This window comes from Cynocephalus volans, chromosome 11 (genome assembly GCF_027409185.1).
Source record: "Cynocephalus volans isolate mCynVol1 chromosome 11, mCynVol1.pri, whole genome shotgun sequence".
Lineage (NCBI taxonomy): Eukaryota > Metazoa > Chordata > Mammalia > Dermoptera > Cynocephalidae > Cynocephalus > Cynocephalus volans.
The window spans coordinates 53,523,190-53,543,315 of NC_084470.1; the positions used below are offsets into that span (position 1 = coordinate 53,523,190).

The 20,126-nt window shown below is 40.1% G+C and overlaps 1 protein-coding gene across 3 annotated transcripts in view; it reads right to left on the bottom strand.

The window, feature by feature from the left end:
- Positions 1–20,126, bottom strand: part of SEC22C (SEC22 homolog C, vesicle trafficking protein) — a 36,932-nt gene continuing 16,806 nt past the window's right edge. For 2 of the 3 annotated variants that reach the window (XM_063114106.1, XM_063114107.1), the window contains exons 3-7: positions 12,702–12,865; positions 10,622–10,801; positions 8,207–8,367; positions 6,934–6,999; positions 1–4,868 (exon numbers count right to left, since the gene is read on the bottom strand). In XM_063114106.1, coding sequence (XP_062970176.1) covers positions 4,668–4,868; positions 6,934–6,999; positions 8,207–8,367; positions 10,622–10,801; positions 12,702–12,865 — 772 coding nt within the window. In that variant the 3' untranslated portion in view covers positions 1–4,667. The remainder of the gene's footprint in view (positions 4,869–6,933; positions 7,000–8,206; positions 8,368–10,621; positions 10,802–12,701; positions 12,866–20,126) is intronic. The other variant, XM_063114108.1, reaches the window with a different exon arrangement.

Sequence of the window (20,126 nt, forward strand, 5' to 3'; positions counted from 1 at the left end):
TCATTTAATTTATATATACATAGTATATAAATGTCTATACGTTCTTTACAGACATTAACACAAGTTTAGGTTTTACTACTACGTGAAAGTTTGTTAAAACCTACCCATCATTTACTCAAAATAGATTTTTGTTGTTACATGAAAACAGTAAGAAGCTTGTGTAACATCCACAGCGAGAAATTGAAATGAGTATGTGGAGTAAATGGTTTGCCCTGACTGAATCAGCCTCAATCTTTTACGCTCTTAATAGAAAAGTCCATTAAACAAAATAGAATCCTGAAGGTCAAGTCATATGAATAATTCATTAAATAGTACTTCTGAAGCCACCCCACAATCATATAAATGTAAGGGTTAAAGGTTATATGTACTGAGCACAAGTCAGAGGAACAGAATGGGTCTGATAATTCTACCCTAATTAAAGGTGCTTGTGGACAACAGCTCTGCCATCAGTACACATGGGCAGATGTTTCCATATCCAGCCATTCCCAGATTTTACTAACAAGCCCTTTTCCACAGGTCCCCTGCTGAGGAGGTTTCCCCAGCAACAGAAGTTTGACATCACTGCTCCCAGAATGGAGAATCAGAGATTTTTTTTTGAGTGGGGGATGAACACTGAGGTTTGGTACAACTAGCAGAACTGGCCTCTTTGTATCCTGGAACAGACCAAACACCAATGGTACCACAGCCTCTGTGCCTGGGAAGTGAGGGACAGGTTCATGTGGGGAAAGAGAGGCTGCTAACTTTCTGTAGTGAAAGAATGAGGCCATTTACACTACAGTATCATAAAATGCCTTTCTGAAAAGCCCAGAAGACAGGGCTGTGCTTTGCTGACTGAAGCATGCAGAAGAACCTGCGTGTACCCGCTGAACTCAAAGCCTTTCTCTGCCCGCACACGAACGATGGATTCACCCAGTATTCCCCTCCACTGCCACTTTTGATCCTCACAACAGCATGCCAGGGGAGCAGGTTGATGTTATCGCTCTTTCCCAAATGAGGAAATTGAGGCTGGATAGGCAGTGACATGCCCACAGTGACACAGGACTGAATGGAAGAGCCAAGCCAATCTCCAAGCCATTGACCAGCTGACTGGTATGCTCCCCCTGGCCCTGTCTCTCAAGGGCACATATACTCTCTCTTCCTCCACTATTATTAACATTCACAGTACACAGGCAGAGCTTTCCCAGACCTGTGCAGGATCCTATGTAAGAACATTTGGAATATGAGCAATGTCTGAGCAGGGGTTTGCTGGGCCCATCTGATCACTGTAAACACTCCCTTCCCTGCCTGTCCTCACCTGAGCTGCACTATGCAAGCAAACAGCATGTTCTCTGAGGGCCTCTGTCCTGCTGTTACAATGAGTGGTCGAGCCCTTTGGGGATGGATGAAGGTGCAGTATGCGGCCCACACATGCCAAGGGGCAGCTGCTGCAGACCCCAGCTCTGCTCCCCACCTACCTCCAGGTTCCCATGCCCCTAACAGCCACCTTGCTCTAAGCAGTGCTGAACATCAAAGTGCTACACCCCTCTGAGACCTGACTCCCAGGCCAGTGAGAGGACTAGACCTAAATGCAATCTGCTCCCTCTCTGAAGCTCCTCTACCCATCCTATCAATTATAATTAAAGGTGGCTTTTGCATCCCTCCAGCAACTCCAGTTTCAGCCTCAGTCCCCAGGCTGAAGTGTGTGGGGCAGAGGTGGAAAGAGGCAGGGGAATTGGAGAACAGTGTACCTAGAAAAGAACAGAGGATCTCAAGGTGAGGCTGATGAAAATGATTAAACGTTTTAATTTCAGCATTCTTCCCAATACCTTTTCTGTACCCCTTAAAGAACTTTAAAATGTTGTGCCCTGGTTCATGATGTATGTCAACAGAGTTCACAGATAACAGGGTGCAAGCCAAGGAACAAAACTGGGAGCCTATGGTCACATTTCCCTCTCCGCAGGCAGTGGGGCTTCTGGTCCTGAGAGGGCCTGCCACCCCAAATGTGCCCCTAGCTATCTCCACCTAGGAAAAGAAAAGCCAGGTACATTCCTCATTACGACAAGGCTGGCCTAGGGAAAATATACCAGAAACTACATGTTTCCTTCATTAGGATACTTGGGGAAGTGAAAACCCTTTGGGCTTTGGTTCCGTGGTTGGGAAACCCTAAGAGCACTGAGCCACACTGACCCTGATACAAGAGATGGGACTTAACGCACTCTGATGCTCAAGATTTTGCAGCACCTGATACCAGAAGGCACCTTTAAGGTTTTGTCTTCAACAGTATTCCACCTATTGCCAGATCTAGCCTGTGAGGTCAGGTAGGTAGCACTTAATCACTGGGAAAACAAAGGTGATAGGAGTGAGTCAGTCCATGATGGACTAAGGATAACGCCTCAGATCTGGAACCAGCTTTCTGTCATCAAGGATCACACAAGGGGCTACAAACCTCCAAGCCTGAACCAAGTCAACCCAAAGCCTGAGATTTCCCATGGATGAAATTGTCAGAACTTCTTTCCTATCTCTTCCTCTAGTGAGTTAAGGTTTCTTTTAGCTGCATTTCAGTTAAAAAATGTTTTTGTAGTCATTATTTGTACTGTTTTTCTAGTGCATCTTTTCCTTTTGTTTGCAAAAATAAATCTCAAACCCCACGTAGATATTAGCTAAGACCACGTTCACCTAAGTGTGGATGGCATTCCCACTGGTGCCTCAGTGGGCAGGAAGCAATCACCAGGAAAAACTCATCTTCAAGGACTGTTTCTTTACTGCTTCCTGAATGTGGAGCACAGGCTCAGAAACCTGAAGCATCTGGAGTACAGGGCTACAGGGCATCACCAATACCAGACAGGCTTAAAAAGAAAACAATACATTTTTAAGCTGTTCTTATCAACTTTAACAGCTTTCTTGTACTTCTAATTTAAAAGGATTTTTCTTCCCTTCCTGGCTTCCCATTCCATTTTACCACCTCTTCAGAAAGACTGAAAATTCACCTGCTGCATTTGCAGAAAATTATGCAGATGTGAAATCAATGGAGAGACAACTTTGGATTTTATATCTGAGGATGTTGCCAATATAATATCCACATCCAGATATTTTATGTTTGGCTAAAAATACAAAATTCTATTATAGGAAAATAACATTACCATTGCAACATTTTCACAACACAGTTCCCAGTCATATAAACTTGTTTTTGTTAAAATGATACCAAGGTAGCTCAATAACAATACAATAGCAGTAATAAGTGAATACAACTGAATTCCCCACAACTACATTCTCACTCTCCCCACCTACTCAGTAACTCCGGCAATGGTTTTCCACTTTTAAGAACTATCAAAATAGAATTTTTTAAATTTATCAAGGCCACATAACTCACCCAAAGTATTCCATGCACCTGTGAATGAGCTAGTCAGATTCCAGACTTCTACAAAGAACAATCCAAAAGGCAAACCGCCGAAATGGCCTCCTGAGTGGTACTAGACAACCCAGGCTGAAATTTCTGAAGACCGAAGGAATCTTATTCAGAACTGTATTTTGGAAAACTGTATTATGATCAATTTTTTGACAATGAATGTAACCTTCCAGAGCATGTGTTAATCATATCTTTATAAAGCTTTAAAAAGTTAACATCTATTTAACTGGTGTTCATGAAAAAATGAGGTCCTTGAGCTAATTAAGATTACTGGGAAAGGTGTAGAGGAGTAATTAATTTGGGAGGCCCTCTGGGAACAGGCAGACAGGGTCAAGTATTCATTATCATTAAAATGACAGGCACTCAGCTGCTATTTAAAAGGCTGATGACAGGAGCCTCTTCCAACTGGGTCTGCAAAGTGTCACTGAATCCATGTCATTCACCTACTCCAGTTTGTGAGCAATTATAAGGATATTTCCTGATATTCTCATTTCTTCTTGTGCTCAAAAGCTTATGAGCCAATAGTATTGCTTACTCAATTAATTTTAAAAGTACTCAGATATACCCTGTAAATAAATACAAAACATTTCTGTACCCACATAGCCCCACCACCATGAAAGTCTTTACATAAATTAAATAAACAGATTTCTTAACCATTTTCTTTTCAGCTTCAGTTTGTCTTCACCCTAAATGAAGTTCAATTTATATCTAAAATATATTTAAATATCCCAAAGGCATATTGAACCTAAGTTATCAAAAAATGTAAACAAAATTTATCTAGCTTATACTTATAAACCACATTTTAAAGTTTTTAATTCATGTTGTACCGGCCCTGTAAAAAACAAACAAACAAACAAAAAAAACTAACCAGTCATATTTAGACTAAAAAGCTCATTTGGATTTTAAAGTGGCTCCTTAGAGACAACTGCCAATTACTAAAATTAGTGGTATTAAATCTAGTGGCTTATCGCATCATTCAATTTAAAAGACCACGATATTTCCATTCTGATCTCCCAATAATGCTCTTTCTGAGTGAACCCCCAGATTCTACCATCCTAAGTAAACATGGTGAACTGGAGATTCCACAATTCACCACAAAGCCAAGTGACCTCATGACTTCGGCTGCACATGTTAAAAATCTTCAGTTTTTAGTTTTTCAGTCCAGTTTGGTTGAAAGGAACTTCAAGGATGGAAACTTGAGATAAGTGGAGAAGCAAGAAGGGAGATACAGATTGACCTTCAAAAGAAAACCAAAGGGTCCATTCATCACATTGTGTCATCCTTACACTCCACTATCGGACTGCTTCTCCTGAAGCTGCCTTGTCAGTATCTGATATGAAGACAGAAAAGCCACTCCTATGTGGAAGAGGATTTGCCAGAGGTTCCTCAGCCCATGCAGGTACACGTTGCCCAGGCAAATGAAGAGCAGCATTAGCATCACTTTCACAGTCCTGGCTGGGCTGTAGAACAGGTACAAATAACACTGAAATGAGACCACAAAAGGAAATCAGAGATCATAAAATGGCCACAAGATCAGATGCAAGATTTGCCTCCCACAGCTATCATAAACAACATCAGTTCACACACATTAGCTGATTAAATTGAATTCATTAAGGTGATGCTTGGACCCACTGGTTAGGCTGCTGTTAATCACTGGATGAAAGTGGAGATTTGAAGAGAAAAAGAAAGTGAAAAAGGTGTCACAGGAGAAATTGGTGCAATAGATCTGCAACATAACCAGCACCATTTTGGACAAGCCCAAGTACAAAATGGCACCATCCACCTCCTCCCCTCCCCTCTCCCGTTCTCTTTTACAAGAAGCCAGATGGTTTTGGAAAAAATGAAACTTTCGGTGTTTCCACATGTGCAGAACTCTTCATTCCCATGACCTAAACTCAATCCCCACCCTGGAATTACATCACCCAGCTCTTGGTGCCAACATACCAATATAAGCTCTACCACCCCCACACCTGGTGCTGTCCCCCATTTTCAGGGCAGCCCCGGGCTGCCTGCCACTTTGAGCACAGCCTGGCAGATTTTCTTCCTTTAATAAAGCTTGAACGGTACCCGGCATCTTGGCTCACTTTCTTTCAGGTGCATGGCACATTTGGAAGAAGTTTAAGAAATAGAGAGAAATGCCCAGGCTGTGGGCTGCAGAGAAAAAAGAGATGCTGGTAAGGGTCAGACTGCCAGGCCAGGAGACCCTATTAAGATTGACTGGCCTCCCAATGAAGTTCTCCTTCAGGGAGCCACAACAGGCAAGCCAACTGGTGAGAGAAAGCCATGCTTTTACTATTTTGATTTCTGATGAGTCACAGCACTGAGTACAGTGTTCCCTTGGGCAACCTCCTTATCTCATCTTCCAAAGCATCTCTGAGTCAAGGAAAGGTCTCACGGCAGGGAGAGTGACTGGTATTTTGTGTAGGGCTATCACACAGAAAGGGGCCATTCTTGTTCTGCAAAAGGTGGTAACAGTTTTTTGGTTTAATGTTTTTTGTTGTTTGTTTTTCAAAAAAGCACATTCTCAGAGCATGGAACAATCCAACAAAGGCTCAAGCTAGAGTGGGAGGGAGCGAGTCCCCTAATGAAGGAGCTATCAAGTAGGAATGCAGTTGAAGGAATAAAGGTAGAACTGTAAGATCCATGTAGCCTTGAGATACAGATTCTCGGAAATTGCCACTGGCTACTATGCGCAAGGTTTTGGAGACTTGTTTTCTAAAAAATGAATGCATTTTCAATTTTGGGTTGAAAATTTCCTTTTGCATAATCAGGTAATTCTTAAAAAGAAACCATTCTAAGATGTATGGGGGAAATGTCCTGAGAATAGAAATTTTAATTTAAAAACAAAGCTTAAGCATGCAGAGAGAGTACTAAAATCCTAGCCCATGTAGAGGACAAGGAAGAAGAATTACAGTCAGGTTTTTACTAGAATCAATTTTGCCTATGGGAGATTCAAAGGCTCCTTTTTATGGTACCCCTTAAGTACACAGCGTATTTGAAAATAACTCAATAATAATCAGAGCCCTCTAATTAATGTTCAAATTTTTGTTTCATTTCCTAAAAGATAGATTTGAGTCAGAAGGTATTACTATAAAGAACTAGCAATTTTTTCACCTAGTCGTTTGTTTTAAAAATCACATATACACAGATATTGCATCTGCAAAAGAATATTTCTGCACTTGGACTGTCCCAACAATAAGCATGAGGCAACATACTGACTCACACTGGTCAGGCCCAGAGCAATCCCCACTGCATCTCATCCCTCTCTTCTAAGGAATCAACTCCTGGTTTCTGTTCTGTGGCTGTCAATGGCCCTGTGGCCTTGGGCAAGTGGCTTTCCCTTTCTGAGCTCAAAGTTGTTCCTCTGTAAAATAAGAGAATTGGGCAGGATAGGCCTAAGGTTCTTCCACTAAGGTATTGTCCATAATTTGAACCAAGACCTTGGTAGAACAAAAATGGCATTTAGGAACTTGCTGATAGTTCCAACAGAATAACAAAATAAGGCCATAGGCTTAACCCACTCACCAAAATATCAATGTTTCACCCACCTGGAAAATGCAGGCTACAAAAGGAATAAGAAAAGCCAGAATGTTTCCAATTTGCTCCTGGGCAACCTAGAACAAGTATGAGGAACACAAGGAAAGGAATGTTCAGATGAAAAGGAAACACTATGATATGAAGCCCTTCATTCCTCATTCGATCTGGTATGGCTGACAGTACAAAATCCCTGGACGGGCAAGACACAAGTCCCTGTTTATGTACCCGATCGGGGGTTGACATGAAACCATTTTCAATGGCCTGGAAATACCATGCACCCTCCTGTCCCCAGGTGTCTGTGCTAAGTCCTAGACCTAGAATGAGCCCCCGACCCCTCTACCTTCAAAATTCTACTCATCTGTCAATACTGACCTTTTTCTAATTCATCTCACCCCCAAGCTCTGCCATCTCCTTAGTGCTGCCAACATACTCTGCTTTGTGAGCCCCCGAGAAAAGGACTATGTCCTAACCACCTTGTTGGCCAAGCACCTACTTTACTGTGTACAAAAATGAACAGTTGGTAAGTGTCTGGTTATGAGTAATCACAAACAATAAGAGTGGAAACCACACCAAACACTGGTCAAAGATGGGATGTGGTAACAGACAGTTACCACTCTTGTAACACAGGCCTGCTGCCATTCTCCAGACAGGTCAGTCTTCATCAGTCTCCTGAGCTTCAGCATCAGCCCTGCTTTAGACATTAGCCACCATGCGTGTGGGCGTGAGCATCATGGCTCTGTCTTTAAAAGTAATATCTGTGTATCCTAACAATGGTTTTAAATACTTTAAAATTAAAAAAGTATTTTAAAAAGAACTGAAATAGGAAGTTGCTTTGAGATGGCAGGCCAAAAAAGGAACTTCTTAGTTATATACTTCATTGACAAAGACACAGAGAAGGTGGTATCTGCATTATACACATCAGACTATGAGATAACCTTTTCCCAGGGGAAAATCAGCCTGAACCTTAAAGTCTGAGAATCAAACTTTTGTCCTGGGTGAACAATCCAGTTCCTGGAGTGACTCCTAGTGTCCCAAGGGCCATGGGGTGGTATGACGTCCTTGTAGCAAGTTGTCTATTTCTTACTAATATCCCAGAAGGCCCCTATGGCTTCTTAGGACAACAGACACAAAACAGCAACTTTCATATTTGTTCAACTTACTACAAAGAATACAATTTAAAATAAAATTTTTATTTGAATTAAAAAATTTTTAAAACCTCAATGTATAATAGCCTTACAAATAGAATGTACCCCATCAGTTTCTTTATCGTGTGTCCTTGGTTACCTGTAAAGAATGTTCTGCAAGGTGAACTCCACGAATGAGATTCAATGCGGCACACATGATGTTGAGGACAAGGGAGAGGATACCCAGGGCTGTCACTGGTTCCATTCGGAAATTAGGAGCTTCACAATTAAAAAAAAGTAAGTGTCTAGTGAAAATCATTTCTATATGAAAGAAAAATAAACAGAGACAATAACTAGACCTCCACTAATGATAGGTTCATTATGTTAAACACAGAATTACAAACATATTAATTTTAAAAGCAGCAGAAGTTAGAGGGAATAAAGGCAAGAAATGAAGGACAAAATGGATCTGGAAATCTGATGTGACTTTCTTCCAGAAAAGAGGCCCTTTTCTGGGCAAGTACAGGTTTTTCAAGGGCTTAAATTCCTTTCTATTTAAAGCAGTGGTTCTCAACCAGGGGCAATCTGCCCCCCAGTGGATATCTGTCAATGTCTAGAGACAGTTTTGGTTATCACAACTAGAGACAGGGTGCTACTGGCATCTAGTGGGTAGAGGCCGGCAATGCTTCTAAACATCCTATAATGCACAGATCAGCCCCCCAAAGAGAGAATTATCCAATACAAATATGTCAATAGGGCTTAGGGTGAGAAATCCTGATTTAAAACTATTTCTTATGCTATCAGATAGGACTGTGGCTTTATTTGTAAATTGGTTATTAGATTCAGAAAGCATTTCTATTACACACCTCAACCCTCAGCTTGTAAAATCCTCCAGTTTTCCTGACAAGGACAATACTCAGTATTATATGTGCTTCTAGAGCAATTTACAGGAAATGCAATTTTTAAAATTCTAAAATAATTGGGAAGAGGAGGGAAACATTGATTATTTAGGCTACAAGCTATTTCTAGAACTATAATTAGAACAAATGCTCATTTTCTCCTTAAAGATAACTGCTGAAATTGATTCTGGTTCATACAATTAAATGGTGTCCCAATGATTCTCTTGCTATACTTTTTAAATCATCCTTTCTTGTCCTTAAATTTCACACATGCACACGTACACACACAAATACCTAGCCACAACCCAACTTATGCCTACTGTTAGTGTGTTAAGAGTTTCCACTGAGCAATTCAAAGTCCCTGTTAGAATAGAACATGCTACCTGTAAAGATTCTAGCCTCAGGGCAACAGGGTGAATCAAACCACAGTAAAATGTCCTAGAGAGATGGGCAAGTTGACACTTTCTGGATTTGTTCCTCTTGTCTAAGTGTTTAAAAACAAAACATTATAATAAAGTTATGCCTGTATTCATATATGGCAAGGAAAAGTTTGGGGTTCAGTTACACAGTCTTCCTTCTATAAAAGTTAATTTTACTCTCAATATAAATTAGAACTTATTGACTGGCATGAGAGTCAATACAGGACTTTATTGGTTGAAACAAATTAACCAAAACACAAAGTTAAGCCAAAACCACGATTATTTTTAATATACCACTTTTAAAACCCACGCAATGAGTTTAGTATGGAACAGTTAAAAACAAAATATGTGTTACACTGCAGAGAGCTCTTTCAGAGGATTCAGCTCTTATAACATTACAGAATTATTAGAATGTAAATATCCACTTTAATTAAGTATTAGTTTATGGACTGGCTGGTTAGCTCAGTTGGTTACAGCATGGTGCTGAGAACACTAAGGTCAAATGTTTGATCTCTGTATTGGCCAGCTGCCAAAAAAAAAAAAAATTAGAAGTATTAGTTTAATTGTATATAATTATAAACAAGGAATGCAAAAAAAATCATGCTTTATTATGTGTTAAGCATTGAGTGGCTAATGGTGTTAATGCCAGACAAAGTCATGAAATACCAGGGCACTGTGATCCTGTTCATTAATGCCTCTCTCTACAAATAAGGACTCTGAAATCCACAAGGATAGAGGGAGCTCCTCAGATCTCACAGAGAGCCAGACAGTGACAGCAACAGCAGCCGCAGACCTGGCCCCTACCCAAACATTCTCATCCCCATAGCCCTCCCTCCAACAAGGAGAACAGGGATTTCTTAGTGGAGATCTGCAATATTTCACTAAGTGATAAGATGAGATAAGGACTGTCAAAAAAAATCTGTACAGTTGAATAAGTGACTGCTAGTAAAAAAGAATAAATCTCCTTTACAATATTTAAACCTGTAGACTTTACCCTCATTAAGAAAACAACCTGTCAAGTCACTCTTCAGCTCCTAAATTTCATTACATGAATAGCCTCCCCTCAGACCAACTCACTGTCGTAATCGTCAAGTTTTTCATCACAGCCACCTGGAAACAGGATCAGTTCATATCTTTCCCCAATACTTTATAGCCCCCCCCAAAACCCCACCTTTCTAGTAAAAAAAACCAACATCCATCTGAAATACATAACATCACATCATCTTCATCAACATCAGAGAACATCAGGCCACTCACCAGGCTCCAAATGCATTGGTGTGTGACCGTTCACCACCCCATTTGCCACGTCTGTGTCCTCCAGAGTGACAACCACTGGAGGCTGGATCTCAAGCTCCTCCTGAACTTTTTCCAAGCTGCTCTCCATCTGAGAGGAACTGATGTGGTTAAAATGCCACTTCATTTTCTGAATGATGCTATCTGCAAAAAGAAAACAACCTAAGTTGAGCATTTTCACCAGAATGGATGTGATAAAACATTATGTGCAAAATTAAGTTCACATTTCTAAGCAAGCTTAAGCCAGCCAGATTCTAAAGAGCATCAAGTTATATTTAAAGGTCAAATGACTACTATATATCAACACTATTCTGATTAACTTCTTCAAAGCAGAATGATTAAAATGTGATTATTTGCAGAGAAGGCAATAATGCATCACAGAACCTCAGTGATGAGGGAGTCAGGGGGAAAGGGGCTTGAATCTTAGCTCAGCCACTTCTGATAGTACACCTAAGCAATTCACAGAATATTTCTAAGCTTGAAAAATGGGGACAGTTATTCCTGACCTTACTATCTCAGGAAAAGGCTTGTTTGAAAAAAATTACAATAAATATGAATATGTTGTGCAAACTAGGATTACATATTTGGAAAGGTATTGGTTTTTATTCTTGTATTTGTTAGTATTACTCCATTACCAAATCTTAAGTTTTCAAAGTGAAGTTTCATACATATTGGCAAAGCAAAATCATGTATGATTCTAAAATCAGTTGTACTTTGACTCATTCTGCTTCCACTCAATAATGAGCAGTCAGTGCTGGGGAAGGGTCCCCTGTCAGATCAAGCACACTGCTTTAGAAGGAAAGTACATGCAGAGATGAGGGGAGAAAAGAACACAGGTCCACCCAGCTCCAAATCAACTGACAGCCAAGGGATGCTGCAGCTGTGGTCTGTCTTGGGAGAGCATGCCCTCTTCACAGGAAGAAGTGGGGCTGAGAGCAGCAGTCTGACTAAGGCCTCACAGGGAGACCGAGGGGCAGAACTCTTGGTCTATCACAGGTCTACCAGGCTGGGGACCTGCACACCACGGAGTTTCCCAGCACCTTCAGGTGGTACCAAAAGAGGGCGTTGGCCCCGTTCCTGATGGGTCAGCCAGTGGACCACATGAGGGAATGAGTGGTCCTGACCATTTGTACCAAATGCTGCCAGCCCCTTGCTCATGGACATCACAAAGACAGCAGCTGTTTACACAGAGCCCACAGAATGAATGTCTCCCAACTCTCACCTCTACTCCCTTTCTCCCAGGAGTTCAAAATGAACCACACCTGACAAAAACAGAGGACACACTATGATTATGCTGTATTCCAAAGCCCCTAAGCCTCTATAAGGTCTTTCCGGCAGAGCCTAGAAAAGAAGTATCCTCTTCCAGGGCAGCGTTTCTCAAACCTCCGTGTGAAGAACCAGTTTTTTCTTATTTCCAAACTGCTGCTGACTGATACTTTAATAAAATACAATAAAAAATGTCACAGGAATATTAATCACTATAGAATTTCTAAAACTGTTTCTACTTTCTGTACTTACCTCATGGTGGAAGAACACCCTTTTAATAGTACTGCTCTAAAGCAAGAGGTCTGCAAAAGTGCCAGACAGTAAATATTTCAGACTAGTGGGCTATATGGTCTCAACTCAACTCTGCTGTCATAGGGCAAAAGCAGCCAAAGATAACATGTAAAAGAACATGGTGTGGCTGTTTTCCACTACATTTACAAAACAGGGAGCCAGTCACAGTTTGCTGACTCCAGCTTCAAAGGGCTGTGGTGAATAACCTACATAGGTTGCACCCTTCCTCTACTCCCAGGATTTGGAGAGATGAAGAGCCAGAGTGTTAATCCTTGATGCTTCCCAGGCCACTTCAGTCACTGTGAAATCTCATGGTACCTGATACGTCTCAGTGACACATTGTATGTCCAGTAGTTTTCCTTGGTCAAAAGGAAGAACTAAACTGTCTAAGGAAAAACTAAACTGGTCAAAGCCAAAACTAAACCGTTAAGTTCTACATATACAACGCCATAGGAGAGAACAATAAATATGAAAGAGGGTTACAAACCGAACTCGAGGAAAGCGTATGGCCTGGAGGCTAGGCAAATGCACGTGGTGTCATAGGAAGCTGTGAATTCCCACCATAGGGTCTCCAGGAAGCAGAAGACCATGGCTGCTGGACACTGGTGGGAGCAGATAGCCATGCAGGCTACATTCCCTGAAGATGAAAAACTGAAACAAAAGGAAACAGACCCATGTATTCCTATTCCGCACTCAGACAAGGCCTTGCCTCAATTCTGCATTTGCTTGGCTTTAGGTGTTTGTTGTAAAAATATTGTCTCTTCAGCTAGACCTCGTCCTGAGATGTGTATTTCTTATACAGTCACATGCTGCTTAATGACGGGGATATGTTCTGATAAATGTGTCATTATGCGATTTCACCATGCGAACATCATAGAGTGTACTTACACACCCCTAGACAGTATACACCTAGACTATAAGGTATAGCCTATTGTTCCTAGGCTACAAACTGGTATAGCGTGTCACTGTACTGAATACTGTAGGCAATTGTAACACAATGGTAAGTATTTGTGAATCTAAGTATAGAAAAGGTACGGTTAAATTACAGTATTATAAACTTACAGGACCACTGACACACATGTGGTCTGTCACTGACTGAAATGTCAGTATGTGGCTCATGACTGTACTTCCCTTAAAATATCTAGCAGTATTAGTCACTGACAGTGTGTGATCACTCTTATTTACTCATGCATGAGGGATGCATGTTCCATCAGGGGGAATTAGCCTCAGATTTCTCTGCATCTCTATTGAGGAAAATGTTTTTCTTTTTTAATGTACATCAGTAGATTTTCTAATGTTAAATCATACTGGCATCCTGAAATAAATCCTTGTTGGTTGTAAGTTTCTACATATTTATATATACAGTTGACCCTTGAACAACACAGTTTCTAATTGCGCAGGTCTAATTCCAGGGATTTTTTTCAATCAACCAGGAATCTAAAATACAATATTCTTGGGATGCAGAACCTGAGTATTCAGAGGGACAATTTTTCATATACTCAGGTTCTGCAGGGTATATGCAGATTTTGATATATGCGAGGTGGGAGCGGTGAGAGTATCCTGGAACCAATCTCCTGTGTATACTCAGGGATGACTGCACAAATACTGGCCTATAATTTTCCTTTCTTAAACTGTCTTCATCTCGTTGTGGTATTAAGGTTATTCTGGTCTCATAAAATGAATGCAGGGCTTTTCTTCTTTTCCTACTCCTCTTTGGACTGTTACACTATCATTTCAAGTTCTAGGGGGCCCTAGTTCACCTATCTGTGTCTACTGACTCCCATTCACTGTGGAATATCTCCTCTTGTGTTTTGTCATTTTTTGCTGAGAACTCATCACTGTGGGGCTCCTTTTATTTTCTCTAAGAATTCCCTGATGCCTGAGTTGTAGCACACTTCTTCCAGAGTAGTTTTGTATTTGATTTGGCCAGCTACCCCAGGCATGTCATCAGTCTGGGACCAATACAGATGTTTGAAACCTGGCTTGGGAATTAATAGACCTTGGGGATTATAAACTCAAACTCCAAATTTTCACAAGGCACAGAGCATGGTTTCAGTTTCCTAGGTAAGACTTTATTTTTCCTTCCCATCCAAAGCCAAGTAGAGAAGAGTTATCCCTGTATGGGTGGGCAGACTATTTCTCAATCATCATTTCACTGGGATTGTAGCCCGACAAGAATCTTTCCTTTATGCAAAGGTATTGTGCTGATGTCCCACTCTACATAAGCCCTCAAAGGTACTGAAACTCAAGTTCCAAGTTCACTAAGATTGATTACTCAGATGCTTTAGTGTCAGCTTACACACCACCTTGATATTCTGCTCCCCTTCATTTCTGGCACCTTGGGATTCTGTCTTTCAAGCTCAACTATATATTTAAATAATTTTTAATATATATTTTGCCACGTTTCTGGGTGTTTCTAGCAGGAAATTTCTACCATCTTTTTGTAACTGGAGTTCTCTATATAAAATGTTTTTAATTAAAAAAAAAAAGTATGACTCTCCTCTTTATGAAAGGAATCCTCCAGAAGGGCCTAAGCCTCTCTAGGATGGAGGTGTTTCTGTACCTAGAGGACCCCTGTTGTGGGTTGAATATGTCCCCCAAAAAACATACATTGAAGTCCTAACTCCCAGGACCTGTAGGTGTGACCTTTTTTGGAAATATTTTGCACATGTAATCAAGATGAGGTTGGGTCATACTAGATTAGGATGGGCCCTCATTCAGTGACTGGTATCCTTATAAGAAGAGGAAAATCTGGGTACAGAGACAGAGGAAAGAAGGCCATGTGACCACAGAGGCAGAGATTGTAATAATGCATCTATAAGCCCAAGAACACCAAGGATTCCAGCAACCACCAGAAGGTAGTAGAGGTAGGGAAGGATTCTCCCTTAGAGCCTGCAGATGAACATGGCTGTGCTGACACCTGGATTTCAGACTTCTAACCTTCAGAACTGTAAGAGGACAACTTTCTGTTATTTGAAGCCAGTTTGTGAAAATCTGTTATGGCAGCCACAGGATATTAATACCCCTAACTACAAAAATCTATAGTATTGCTCACCTGCAAGAAAAGAAAGTCTCAGTTTCCTCTGTGAAATAATGGTGAATATTTATTTTTATTTATTTTTTACATTGCTTCTCTTTTATTGCAATTTTTTTAAAAAAAATTTTATTTTGTCGATATACATTGTGGCTGATTATTGTTGCCCCTCACCAAAACCTCCCTCCCTCCTCCCTCCCCCCTCCACCAATGTCCCCTCTGTTTGCTTGTCATATCAACTTCAAGGAATTGTGGTTGTTATATCTTCTTCCCGCCACCCCCCCCCGCGGTTTTGTGTGTGTGTGTGTGTGTGTGAATTTATATATTAATTTTTAGCTCCCACCAATAAGTGAGAACATGTGGTATTTCTCTTTCTGTGCCTGACTCATTTCACTTAATATAATTCTCTCAAGGTCCATTCATGTTGTTGCAAATGGCAGTATTTCATTCGTTTTTATAGCTGAGTAGTATTCCATTGTGTAGATGTACCACATTTTCCGTATCCACTCATCCGATGATGGACATTTGGGCTGGTTCCAACTCTTGGCTATTGTAAAGAGTGCTGCGATGAACACTGGTGAACAGGTATACCTTCGACTTGATGATTTCCATTCCTCTGGGTATACTCCCAGCAGTGGGATAGCTGGGTCATATGGTAGATCTATCTGCAATTGTTTGAGGAACCTCCATACCATTTTCCATAGAGGCTGCACCATTTTGCAGTCCCACCAACAATGTATGAGAGTTCCTTTTTCTCCGCAACCTCGCCAGCATTTATCGTTCAGAGTGTTTTGGATTTTAGCCATCCTAACTGGGGTTAGATGGTATCTCAGGGTGGTTTTGATTTGCATTTCCCGGATGCTGAGTGATGTTGAGCATTTTTTCATATGTCTGTTGGCCATTTGTATATCTTCCTTAGAGAAATGCCTACTTAGCTCTTTTCCCCATTTTTTAATTGGGTTGCTTGTTTTTTTCTTGTAAAGTTGTTTGAGTTCCTTATATATTCTGGATATTAATCCGTTGTCAGATGTATATTTTGCAAATATTTTCTCCCACTCTGTTGGTTGTCTTTTAACTCTGTTAATTGTTTCTTTTGCTGTGCAGAAGCTTTTTAGTTTGATATAATCACATTTGTTTATTTTTCCTTTGGTTGCCCGTGCTTTTGGGGTCGTATTCATGAAGTCTGTGTCCAGTCCTATTTCCTGAAGTGTTTCTCCTATGTTTTCTTTAAGAAGTTTTATTGTTTCAGGGTGTATATTTAAATCCTTAATCCATTTTGAGTTGATTTTAGTATATGGTGAGAGGTATGGGTCTAGTTTCATTCTCCTGCATATGGATATCCAGTTATCCCAGCACCATTTGCTGAAGAGGCAGTCCCTTCCCCAGTGAATAGGCTTGGTGCCTTTGTCAAAGATCAGATGGCAGTAAGTGTGTGGGTTGATTTCTGGATTCTCTATTCTATTCCATTGATCAGTGTGTCTGTTTTTCTGCCAGTACCATACTGTTTTGGTTATTATAGCTTTGTAGTATAGCCTAAAGTCAGGCAGTGTTATGCCTCCAGCTTTATTTTTTTTGCTCAGCATTGCTTTGGCTATGCGTGGTCTTTTATTGTTCCATATAAATGTCTGGATAGTTTTTTCCATTGCTGAGAAAAATGTCTTTGGAATTTTGATGGGGATTGCATTGAATTTGTATATCACTTTGGGTAGTATGGACATTTTCACTATGTTGATTCTTCCAATCCAAGAGCATGGGATATCTTTCCATCTTCTTGTATCCTCTCTAATTTCTCTCAGCAGTGGTTTGTAGTTCTCATTATAGAGATTTTTCACCTCCTTGGTTAACTCAATTCCTAAGTATTTTATTTTTTTGGTGGCTATTGTAAATGGGCAGGCTTTCTTGATTTCTCTTTCTGCATGTTCACTATTGGAGAAAAGAAATGCTACTGATTTTTGTGTGTTGATTTTGTATCCTGCTACTGTGCTGAAATCATTTATCAATTCCAACAGTTTTTTTGTAGAGGTTTTAGGCTGTTCGATATATACGATCATGTCATCTGCAAACAGGGACAGTTTGACTTCATCTTTTCCAATCTGGATGCCCTTTATTTCCTTCTCTTCTCTGATTGCTCTGGCTAGTACTTCCAACACTATGTTGAATAGGAGTGGTGAGAGTGGGCATCCTTGTCTAGTTACTGTTCTTAAAGGAAAAGCTTTCAGCTTTTGCCCATTCAGGATGATATTGGCTGTGGGTTTGGCATATATGGCTTTAATTATGTTGAGATACTTTCCCTCTATACCTAACTTATAGAGGGTCTTTGTCATGAATGAGTGCTGAACTTTATCAAACGCTTTTTCAGCATCTATAGAGATGATCATATGGTCCTTGTGTTTGAGTTTATTAATATGGTGTATCACATTTATTGATTTGCGTATGTTGAACCAACCTTGCATCCCTGGGATGAATCCCACTTGATCGTGGTGAATAATTTTACGTATGTGTTGCTGTATTCTGTTTGCTAGTATTTTAGTGAGGATTTTTGCATCTATATTCATCAAGGATATCGGCCTGTAGTTTTCTTTTTTGGTTATATCTTTACCTGGTTTTGGTATCAGGATGATGTTTGCTTCATAGAATGAGTTTGGGGGCCGAGCCCGTGGCGCACTTGGTAGAGTGCTGCGCTGGGAGCGCGGCGACGCTCCCGCCGCGGGTTCGGATCCTATATAGGACTGACCCGTGCACTCACTGGCTGAGTGCCGGTCACGAAAAAACGACAAAAAAAAAAAAAAAAAAAAAAAAAGAATGAGTTTGGGAGATTTGCGTCCATTTCAATCTTTTGGAATAGTTTGTAAAGAATCGGTGTCAATTCCTCTTTGAATGTTTGGTAAAATTCTGCTGTGAATCCATCTGGTCCTGGGCTTTTCTTTGTTGGGAGCCTTCTGATAACAGCTTCAATCTCCATTATTGTTATTGGTCTGTTCAAATTTTCTACGTCTTCATGGTTCAGTTTTGAAAGCTTGTGTGTGTCCAGAAATTTATCCATTTCCTCCAGATTTTCAAATTTGTTGGCGTATAGTTGTTTATAGTAGTCTCGAATGAGTCCTTGTATTTCAGATGAATCAGTTGTAATATCGCCTTTTTCATTTCTAATTTTTGTTATCTGAGTCTTCTCTCTTCTTTTTTCTGTTAGCCATGCTAATGGTTTGTCAATTTTATTTATCTTTTCAAAAAACCAACTTTTTGATTCATTGATCTTTTGTATTGTTTTTTGGGTTTCAATTTCATTCAGTTCTGCTCTGATCTTAATGATTTCTTTCCGTCTGCTAACTTTAGGTTTGGATTGTTCTTGTTTTTCTAGTTCTTTAAGGTGAAGTGTTAGGTTGTTCACTTGCCATCTTTCCATTCTTCTGAGGTGAGCATTTAATGCAATAAATTTCCCCCTTAATACTGCTTTTGCAGTATCCCACAGGTTTTGGTATGATGTATCATTATTTTCATTAGTTTCAATAAATTTTTTGATTTCCTGCTTGATTTCTTCTTGGACCAATATGTCATTAAGTAGAATGCTGTTTAATTTCCATGTGTTTGTATAGTTTCCAGAATTTCATTTGTTATTAATTTCTAGTTTTAATCCATTGTGGTCTGAGAAAATACATGGGATAATTCCAATTTTTTTGAATTTACTGAGACTTGATTTGTGACCTAATATGTGATCTATCCTGGAGAATGATCCATGTGCTGATGAGAAGAATGAATATTCTGTGGTTGTTGGATGGAATGTTCTGTAGATATCTGCCAATTCCATTTGGTCTAGAGTATTGTTTAGATCTTGTGTTTCTCTACTGATTCTTTGCCTAGATGATCTGTCTAATATTGACAGTGGGGTGTTCAGGTCCCCTGCTATCATGGTATTAGTGTCTATTTCCTTCTTTAGGTCTAATAGAGTTTGTTTTATAAATCTGGCTGCTCCAACATTGGGTGCGTACATATTTATGATTGTTATGTCTTCTTGATGGATCAGTCCTTTTATCATTAAGTAGTGTCCCTCATTGTCTCTTTTTATGGTTTTTAGTTTAAAGTCTATTTTGTCAGATATAAGAATAGCTACTCCAGCTCGTTTTTCTTTTCTGTTTGCATGGTAAATCTTTTTCCATCCTTTCACTCTTAGTCTATGTGAATCTTTATGGGTGAGGTGGGTCTCTTGTAGGCAGCATATAGTTGGGGCCTCCTTTTTGATCCAGTCAGCCAGTCTGTGTCTTTTGATTGGGGAATTTAAGCCTTTTACATTAAGAGTTGTTATTGAAAGGTGTTGATTTATTCCTAGCATTTTATTGGTTGTTTGATTGTCTTAGGTGTCTTTTGTTCCTTGCTTTCTGATTTACTGTTTGGTTTCTGTGTTTGTTGGTTCTTTAGATTGTAGATAGCATTTTTGTTTGTTTGTTTTCTCTTCATGAATGCCATTTTTATTATACTAGTGGGTTTTGATTTTTCTTGGCTTTTTATGGCAGTGGTAGCTATTTTTCAGGAACCAAACCCAGTACTCCCTTGAGGATTTCTTGTAAGGGTGGTTGTGTGGTAGTGAACTCCCGCAGTTTTTGTTTGTCTGAGAAATATACTATTTGCCCTTCATTTCGGAAGGATAGCCTTGCAGGGTAGAGTATTCCTGGCTGGCAATCTTTGTCTTAGTATTTTGAATATATCATCCCATTCCTCTCCAGCTTTTAGGGTTTGTGATGAAAAGTCTGATGTTAGTCTGACTGGGGCTCCCTTATAGGTGATTTGACGCTTCTCTCTTGCAACTTTTAAGATTCTCTCTTTGTCTCTGAGTTTTGCCAATTTGACTATGACATGTCTTGGAGAAGGACTTTTTGGGTTGAA